Source organism: Ixodes scapularis, unplaced genomic scaffold (genome assembly GCF_016920785.2).
Source record: "Ixodes scapularis isolate PalLabHiFi unplaced genomic scaffold, ASM1692078v2 PGA_scaffold8__174_contigs__length_109621045, whole genome shotgun sequence".
Lineage (NCBI taxonomy): Eukaryota > Metazoa > Arthropoda > Arachnida > Ixodida > Ixodidae > Ixodes > Ixodes scapularis.
In genome coordinates, this window is record NW_024609883.1 from 24,645,131 (window position 1) to 24,655,224 (window position 10,094).

At 45.4% G+C, this 10,094-nt stretch overlaps 1 protein-coding gene across 1 annotated transcript; it reads left to right on the forward strand.

Annotated features, from left to right (window-relative positions):
- Positions 1 to 216: 216 nt before the first annotated feature.
- Positions 217 to 6,432, forward strand: LOC115327734. The gene is made up of 4 exons (XM_029988766.4): positions 217 to 481; positions 3,242 to 3,409; positions 4,954 to 5,089; positions 5,193 to 6,432. The coding sequence occupies exons 1-4, from the start codon at positions 330 to 332 to the stop codon at positions 6,258 to 6,260; spliced, it is 1,524 nt and encodes a 507-aa protein (XP_029844626.3). The 5' UTR covers positions 217 to 329; the 3' UTR covers positions 6,261 to 6,432.
- Positions 6,433 to 10,094: the final 3,662 nt, after the last annotated feature.

Below are 10,094 nucleotides of genomic sequence, written 5' to 3' on the forward strand. Positions count from 1 at the left end.
CGGATCTCTCATTATCTCTCATCGCTGGATGCGCTGGATGGATAAATGAATGGATGGATGAATACTGCTCAGCTGAGCCACTGGGCTGAGCCCAGTGGCTGAGCCTCTGGGCCACTGATCAGTGCTCTGGGCTGAGCTGGCTGAGCCCTTTGGATCGGGCGGTAGCTTACGCCACCGCCCGATCGCTGAAGGGCGCGCCGGCGCGCCTCTAGCGGCGGCGGCGTGCGTACTCTTTGGGAAGCGGCAAAGGCAGCAAAGGCGCTGGCAGCTCGTAGGCAGGCAAAGTTGGATTGGCGGTTGTGGCTGCTTCGTGCTCGTTTACAGAAACTATGGGCCCTAGTCGCAGCCACATGAACTGTTGTATTGTTGGGTGCAATAGTACGTACAGCAATTCACCTGGCACAAAGTTCTACGGTTTCCCAACGAGGCATTGGGAGAGCAAGCGCCGTGAGCGCTGGATAGAGCTCGTTCGTCGGCAAAAGTGAGACTTATTTCCCTCACCTTTTTTTTTTTCGACTAAATAAAAAAAAAAAAGGTTGTTTATACAGCCTAGAACTTAGTCTACCTCAACGGGCAACTTGTCTCCCAGCTGTACATGAGCAGTTTTGCCAGTGCAGAACCGCTAGCCTGGAGTATTTAAACGTGCACCACGCACGCCGGTACGATGCTCAGCCAGATAGAAACAGGCAAGGATGTGGATTGAACCCAGGGGGGCTATGTTGCACGTTTTGGACTCCCAGGAGACTAGGGAGAAGGAAGTGACGTAGTTGTGAATGAACAAATCTTAGCAGCACCACGCAACGCGTCATCAGTGACTCCACCAATCAACATCCAAAGAGCGTTCTTGACGTCACTTCCTTCTCCCTAGTCTCCTGGGAGCCCTGGGAGTCCAAAACGTGCAACATAGCCCCCTAGGATCGCTGGGTTCTGCAGCGCGAGCTTTCGCTTCACGTGCTGTGATCTTGACTAAAGCTATACGCACGACGCCAGATAGATGGATGGAGCCCGCTGATCTCTATGACTATTTGCTGGATTGCGTACTTGCCCGCTCCGCGAATGTGGCCACTGGTGGCCATCTTTTTGGTAGAATTATATTACCTTTAGCCTCACCATAGTAGTATGGTAGCGCAATCTACTGCCCGTTAGATAGGGTACAGCTGATGCAGCCACTATCATCCATCTATGCAAGGTATCCCAGGGGGGTAAAGGTGGGTGAGGAGGAGTGGCAAATCCCGCGCGCCGACATCCTGGATCCCGAGTGAAAGATCGCCAAAGAGAGCGACAGAACACAAGAGAAAGAAACCAATGTTGCCAGCTGAAGGACGACAGTCGCAATGGTAATCGCGAAGACTGGAAACTCTCAGCAATATAAACAGTGATAATTTAACGTTGCCAACTAAATTCTGAGCTATTCTAAGGTTTATAAAAAGCAGCATACACATTACGCTGCATTAACTTCCCTTCTGTCGAAATCTCGAAAATCTGGTAGCTGCGCGGTTTCGTATTTTCAGGCGCGGCTACCCGCGCCCAGAAACACGAAACTAAACGAGATAACCGGCTTCGGTTATCTGGTTTAGTTTAGTGTTGACGGGAGGCCGTACATCTGCGTGCTATGCAAAAAGAAAGCTTCGAACGGAACGCGAATATCTTTCCATCGGTAAGTTTGTGGATTGTTGAAGTTTATGACACTGCTCTGATGATATATTTGTGAAATCGAAGGCAGTTGGTAACCATGTGGGACCCCGAGGGTCTGCCTTCATACTCCGCCGCTTGCGGCAGCCAGAATGCATCGAAAAATGGCGGACCTTTTCCTCTAGAGTTAGTATGTATGATCTCTATGAGGTATCCATGGCAGACAGCTGTTGTGCTAGCAGGCTTCCATAAAAATAGCCGTGGGTGATTTTTCATGCTTGATTAAAAAATTGTTTGACGAAACATATATTCTTTAAACCCAGTGTGAGCGGCAGCCTGATCTTTGAGGACCCGGCAAAAGTTCCACGAAATCGCAGCACCGGGGAAAAGCACCACATCGATAGGCCGTGAACATCTGCTGGCATGCCTGTGAACAACAGCTGGTTGCACACGACACCAGCTGACACACAGCTGATTTCGCACCACACTGATGACGCCCTGTCTGCACTCTCTCGGTCGAGCGGTGGACGCCCTGGGCCTCTAGCTTTGACCGGTATGATCGGGAAAAGACATGGATTTACTTCATTTAAATGCATTTTATTTAGAACGCCACGGGCGAATATATGGTACAAAAAATATATAAATCACTCACGGGCACATCGGCACACAAGTTTGTGGAGAGACCCCGGTGAATATATACACTTGGGAGAATTCCCCAAATGACTGCAAGCACATCCACGGCGTCGCTCAAAACTCGGACAAAAGTTGCTTTCCGCACCATGTTCAGCCCTAAGCTGACAGTGTTGTGGAAGCTACATGCTCCTTGGGCCAGCCACACGCTCGTCACCCCACGGGTATTTCGAACGGCTCGGTTGTAACGCGTTGACGCTATTGACATCACCACAACGCTGACAACGCCACCAACGGCAAAGCTCATGACCACACCAGCCATGCTACGTCACGAATGCGGGGAATCTTTTCTTTCTGTTTTTGTTTGCGCCGGATATCCCATGACGCATCGCGCTGTCCGTTCGCTTCTCTTCGAGCGCTAGCTCAAGTGCACCATTTGGAGCGATAAATATAGCCAGTCGTTCAAAATACAAACGTGCAATTATCATTTACGATTATTTTCCGTCATGCTTGACTCATTTCCAAACGAAATTTGAATATTTCAACTTTTGTTTCCGTACCCCTTTAAACTTTGCACCGACATGGATCTGGCACCAACATGGTGCTGGCACCTCACGCACATGCTCGAGACCTACCGCCATAGTCAACGCATCCACTTATAGTAGTGCTGGTACCACATGCTCGGGCTAGCCAATCTCGATTGCCCATGTCCACCGCTAGGTGGCGTTAGCTCTGCGCGTTGTGCATATAGCCATTTCCGGTCGAGTTGCACGAGCTCATGCATGTAGTTTTGCTCGTATTCTTATCAATTCAGTGCTTCTCATTTCAAGTGTTGCAAAATGTTGACCCATTCATTAATGTGTTTGTTTGTGATCGGAAGCTTCCAGTTATAGAGGCGCTTGAGCTCATCAGTTCGCAGTTTGCTCACAGGATGCATAACGCATGTTTTGTTTCTTTTGCTCGCATTCCTTTTGTGCAGTGACGATGGGACAGTGTGGCTACCCACGAAGAATTCGAAAATTTGTAGCAAACACTTCGTCGGCAACACCAAGGCCAATGAAGAGAAGCACCCTGCCTACAATCCATCCATCTTCCTGTCACCGTACAGGAAGGGAAAGCCGAGATGCTCAGACGACCGCTATGAAAGGTCTTTTGATATTTGTATGAGTCGTCGTTAATATTTGTATGCTTAAAACAGAAAGTGAGGTCGTATGCAACGGTTGATCAAGAAATATGCAACTCTACCGAGATTGCAGCAACTTTTTGTTTTTGCAAAATGAGAAAACTTTACGTTCATAGGCTGGCTCGTGCAAAGTGCAGTATTGAGAGCTTCTATGCAGAGCGCAAGTTTGTCTGCTTCTTGTACAGGAGTTGCGACAATGTCGGAACACCGAGCTCCTATTGCCGTATTGAAAGAAATAGTGGGTAGACTTCAAGGCATCAAGCATTGATGTCTACCCACTATCCTTTCAATCAGAGCTCGGGATCGTTCTGACGTCACCATGACTCCTGCACAAGGAGCAGACGACTTGCTCTCCGCATTGCTCTGCTGAAAATCACCGTTAAAGCTACGGGCCATAGCATGTGTGCTGCCGATGCACAAACCTGGTTTCCATGCAAACGCACTGACTTGATTTGTTTGCTCCTTTGAAGTTTAGCATTGGCACTGTAATTTATTTTCTTGTGTGCAGGGATGGGCAAAATACATGCAAATATGTATTGAAATACAAATACAAAATATTTTGTCAAAATTGTATTTAATTACAAATCTAATTACATTTCCATAAAAGCATTTAAGCACAAGATACAAATACAACCAAATGTATTTGGTCTCCTCCCAAATAATTTTCCAAATACATTCCTCAAAATTTACGTCGGCGACTTCAGGGCACCTGCAATGGGTTTCTGGGTATCTTATGTTAATTTTGCATCGCACACTCGGGAGTTAGTGTGTGAGGCTCTAATAACGTAATAGAAATATAATCACTAAAAAAATGTAATCAGCTTGGACGTAATAGGTGAAAAAAGTGCAGAGCTTCAAGCAGCTTTTTTTTGTCGATTACATTTTGGTATAGATCAACAAAGAACCGAGACGACCAAGACGCGCAGCACTAGGTAGAGAATTTTTTATTGTTGCAACTCGCACTAGTTACAGAAATCTGGACGATCCGCACATTTAGAATAATCAAGGCAAAAATATGGATGGAAATCAGGCTGGAAAGCATCACAAGTTGTCACAGGCACTTATTTAGCCAGTCTGCCTCTGAACATTGATTTCGTCACTATTCTTGCTCTGGACTAGCACCATAATCACAAAGTCACTAAACGCTTGTGCTTGATTAAGTGACACTGCATTCGGTGCAGAACGTAGTTTTCTTCTTGCTCTGGACAGTGACAATAAACTTGAGGGATGTATTTTTGCCCACCAAATTGTATGTAATTACAATTGTATATGAAATACCTATGTTTTATTATTTAAATACACATGGCAAATACATTACCCAATTTGTAATTAAATACAAATGCAAGATACACAAAGTATTTGAAATACGTATTTCAAATACTTGTATTTGAAATACTGCCCATCTCTGTTGTGCTGTTTCATATGTAATCGGTACTGTACTTGTTTGGTGTGAACGTGAGCATTTCGCTCATGGTTGCAACATGTGTTCTTGTCGTGTGGAACTTCAGACAAAATGAGAGACAGAAAAGGAAGGGTGCCAAACAGAAACAGGACATGCAATCCTTGGACGAAGCTGTCCCTGCCAGCGAAGTGGCCACAGGCGGTGCTGATGCAGTTGAGCTCACAGAAAGTGGGCCCATAGATGTAAGTGTTCTTAGCACATGCAGTGAATTAAATTTTTTGCAATATTATATATCTTTATGGCATTGGTGAGTGTTTTCGCCTTGTCTTCGCTTTTCTACCGCAGGCATCAACGATGACAGAGGGACCCAGCGAGTGTTTCACAGGGACACTTACATTTGTCTCCATTACTATGGATGGAAATGCAAGCTGTTACGTGTGCCACAGGACTGTGCCCACGGTTGACCGAGGGACTGCGTGTGATATCAAGCTTCGTGACAAAAGTGTAGGGCCAGTACATAAGCAGCCGTATTTCGGTGGCTTTAAGGCGCTTGGTGCTAACGAATCAGCACTGCAATCATTCACATCAGTGTCTTTCCAGATTTTTGCTTTGCTCCTTAGCGTTTTGCCGGCTGCTACACACAGAGTAAATGAGCTTTCAGTTGAAGACGAGCTTCTTTTGTTCTTAATCAAGATAAAACATGGCCTCCCTTTTTCTTTTTTAGCCTCCCTGTTTTGCATCCCCAGCACTACCGCTTCTAGCATATTCAAATTGGTTCTGGTCAACCTTAAGTCTGCAACAAAACATTGGATCTACTGGCCGTCACGAGCAGCCATACACCGCACCATGCCAGCAAGTTTTCGTGCGCATTATCCTACGTGTAGGGTTATTCTTGAGTGCACTGAGCTGGAGACAGAGATGCCGCCAGGAACTGAGGAACGGAATCTGTGGTGCTCTCAGTATGAAGGAAGATGCACCCTGAAATACCTGATTGGTATAGCACCTAACGGAATGATAACCTTTATCTCCGAGGGTTTCCGTGGCAGGCCTACTGATGCCACTCTCGCTGTTGAGGCCACGTTCCTGTCTCTGCTGGAGCCCGGAGATGTTGTATTAGCGGACAAGGGTCTTCTAGGAATTTGTACAGATGTTGGTGAGCAGCGGGCAACATTAGTGATGCCACCTTTTGCAACCAGCCCTCAGTTTACCGAATCAGAAGTGGATGCCACTTACGAAACTGCGTCGGTCCGCATTCATTTTGAGAGGGTAATTCAACGGTTAAAAAAATTTGCCATTTTAACCCATAGAATACCGTACAAATTCACAGGATATATTGATGACATTCTTCATGTTGCTGCTGTAATCACAAATGTCAAGCCTGGAAGTTTCGCAAGGAATGATGGCGACGACTGATTAGGCACAAAATTTTTATTACACTTTCTCGATTTTGTATGTGTTTAAGAATCTTGTTAAAAGCATGTCTTCTGAGACTAAAACTTGTATTTATTAAACAACAAGTCCCTCGAGAATTCTGTCAAGTACTTGGTGAAATAAAACTTTCCGAGCTTTGGGATTGCTTCAGCCAGAAAAGCCTCATCTCGAGCAATCTGCAGCGCGAGTGAGTCGACTTTCGTGTAAATATGCGCAACCAACACTGCCTATGCTGCAGAACATAAAGTGGGAGTTGTATTTGTGCATAGTAGGTGCGTTTTCTTTTTCAATGCAATGTCGTCCGTTTTATTCCAGGTACCGCAGCTGCGGGAGTGTGGTCGGCTTCTTACTTCGTTCGGAGTATGGGCACTTAATCTCTGAAAATGTCATTTCTTTTTGGTCAATCCTGGAATGTACAAAGAGGACAAAGAAAAGGCACTGGTTTGGAAGCGAGCATTCGTGTCCCTGGGCGCCAGCAGAGCACTCCAATGCACACATCCGTGTTTTTTGGATTTGTTTGTTTCTAAGTCTGCAACAACCAAACGGTGCTCCCTTCCAACCATCGCCTCGATATGTGGACCTCCTGCTAAGTATGGCATAATTTCATTGACCAACCTATGTCAATCTTTGGATAGATTGGTCCACCCTCATAGGATTTCTCTGCTTTTCATCAGACCTGAATTTCCCAGTTTAATGCCAGTGACGTTGTGCACGTGTGAATGTCGCATAGACACTGTTTACAAAATGTTTACCGAAAAATGCCGTCGGAAGAGCATGCCAACTATGGTTCGAGACGACAAGGCTGAACAGGGAAACAGCAGTGCTGTATGCATTCTCAAAGGCCAAACGAACCCCCGGCTCCATTCTTAGACCATGTTGTGTCTGCCCGATTTGTGAAGTCGTGCTCGCAAATTAACACCCTCGCACATTCTTCTACTAAGTTTGGACTGAAGGAAAGTATTTTGTGCACCTGAAAGAGCAAAAAAGCACACTTCATTTTTTTTTTTTTTTTATGCTGCTCGGTCACACAATTAACTTTATATTGGTTGCATTTTTTACCACTCGGCATCAGCTGCTCAAAGGTCTCCTTTGTGCCCATAATTCGAGGAATTCTCTCTTCTTTCAATCTCGCCTTATCATTCATTGTGATTTGGGAGGGGGAGGTCGCATCCTTAGGGTCGATGGCAATGTGCATACTGCATAACTCCGATTCGGCACCTGAGAGGCTGCATGTTTTATTGTGAGTGCAGTAATGGTCAGCGTAAAATATAAGCTCCCATAAAAAAATTGAGATGGCAAACCTTTCGAGAGTCTTGCCTCTTCGGTATGATACGGTTACCACAGCCTTTCACGTAGTAGCTGGAGAAGTCACTGTGCACTCTGCTCCACTCAAAAAGTTCAATGACTTCTCTGATTTTAATATTTGAGTACTTGATCACCAGGTGCAAGACAATCTTCCGCAGCAAGATCACTGACGCCACATTCCATATCTCCAAACTGTCAAACGATGTACTTCACGGGCAAGGGCTTCATAGTCGCTGAAAGGAAATTCAGAGAAGCTGGGCGAGATGCGCGACAAAGCATCTGAGAAAACATGCATCGCAAACTGCTGGGCGATTACATTTGCACCAGGGGTGGACTTGTGGGTCAGGGTTGGGAAGGTCGGTAGGCATTCGGCTGGCGGCAGGGGGGTAGTCTGCTAAGGTATGACGCTACGGCCGAAACGTTGCCCAGATCTATTTTGTTGACCCAATATTCGCTATGTCACCGAAAACTAAACTGTTGGCTGGTGTATATTGTATATCATTGATTTTATTTTTAAAAAGTTGATCTTGGGGAGGAGCTGAGGGAGGGGGGGAAGGGCGGTCTCCCCCCCCCCCCCCCCCCCCTAATAATACCAAAAATTAGAGCCGAGCTTTAAAAGTGATCCCCCTTGATTCTGCGAGCTAGCGGCATTAGACCCAGAGTTTAGTCGGAATTTGATGCCTTTTCAATAAACTGCTGCATTGTTAGTTGTTAGTGCGTTTTTTTTTGTTTTTTTTTTAGTTTGTTTTTAGGTTTTTCGCAGTATGGCCATCAGAGCTCCTGCGCCATAAACCCTGCAAACAATCAATCGACTGCTGCGTGGGAGCTGCCATGACTATTTATCCAAGAGTGGGTGTGTGTGTTTCTTTAGAGCGCAGCTCTTGGGCACCTGTTTCCGGGTTGATCGGAGTCAACATCGGCGTCAGCGAAACCGCTCGCGTTTCACTACAGGAATTTTTCTGCAAACTTTCGCAGAAAACTTTTCTTCCTAAATTTAGCGGGAAAGTTTTCCCACTAATCTTAGCAGAAAACTTTCCCCGCTAAATTTAGCGGGTTGAGTTTTCCCGCTAAATTTAGTGGGTTAAGTTTCCCTGCTAAATTTAGCGGGAAAATCGACATCACGTGGCCCCAATGCCAATTCAGCTTTCCTGCTAAATTTAGCGGGAGAATGTTCGCTAAATTTCCCCGCTAAAGTTTGAAAAACATTTTTTGCTAAATTTATCAAAAATTTTCTGCTAAATGTGAGGGCAGCAGGTGAGGAAAAAGGAATTTTTGCTAAATTCTGCAAAAATTTTCCGCTAAATGGGAGGGCACCGGGCGAGGAAGGGGTAGGAGGGACATACCCTCACCTCCATTATACCCTCCCCTCCTCCTCCTCAAGAGCTGTGCTCTAATTCTGCATTGCAGAGAAATGTAAACGTCTTTCAATATTTTTTTTTTTACCTCTTTTTTAGCATAGCTCTTTAAAATCAGAAGTCAACCAACAATCAAGGCCAAAAAAGGTTGATCTTTAGTTGCCGAGCGTAATGCCCGAGCCCACTGCGCTAAACAATAGGTGTTGCCCCGCGAAAGCCGCTTTTCCTGGTGCACCGATGCGAAGCAGTGAAGCTCGACGCACACGAGCCTGTGCGTGGTAACAATGTATGCGAGCAGCGATAGTATCACGGTGTGGAGCTATGTAGTTGAGATTATAATCAAGTGTTCTTCAGGAGGGCGGGACCCTAGTTCTGTGTTATCATATCAGCCGCCATATACCACCATTTTATCAATTTTTCTCGCGACTTTTAGCTCCATGACACGACCGACATCACGGCATCATAATCAGGAAGTTAAGACAAAATATGCACGGAGTTGGACCCGGGTAATTAAACTATGCATCGCAGAAACCTCAAACTCAGTGAGACTGTGATGCTAGCGGTTGGGGTAGAATGCGAAAGCTTGAGAGCATGATGTTACCTGAATCAAGAAATTAAAAAGAATAATAATAATAATAATTTCCTCATAAGCCGAAAATGACATTGTGGGCACCCATGGCATCTGTTCCAATTTAAAAAAAAAAAAAAAAAAAAAAATGTCAGCAAGGAAGAAAAAATTATTCTCTTGCTTGCTGACAACTGTTTTCCACTAATACAAATCCCACAATTGTCCACAATGTCGAGTTCAGTGGTGACGATATTAGGCTTGGGTGGACGTTGTATCACAGAGAAAGTTCAGTTTTCTCAATTATCTTTTTATCCAAGTCCAAACCCCTCGAAATGGGGAAAAGACGAAGGACAAAACACAACACACCAAGTCAGTCTCTGTGTGTTGTGTTGTCCTGTGTCTTTTCCCGTCTCGGGGGTTTGTCTAAAATTATGTCTTCTTGCATTGTTTAGGCTCATTCTGGCGCAGGTGAGGCACAATGTTTAGCAAAACAGACATATTGGCACGACGTGTAGCAGCACTTGGGTTCGTATTGCTGTTTGGTGCAAATGGCACATTATTTCCATCACTGTAGGTATTCCTTCGCTG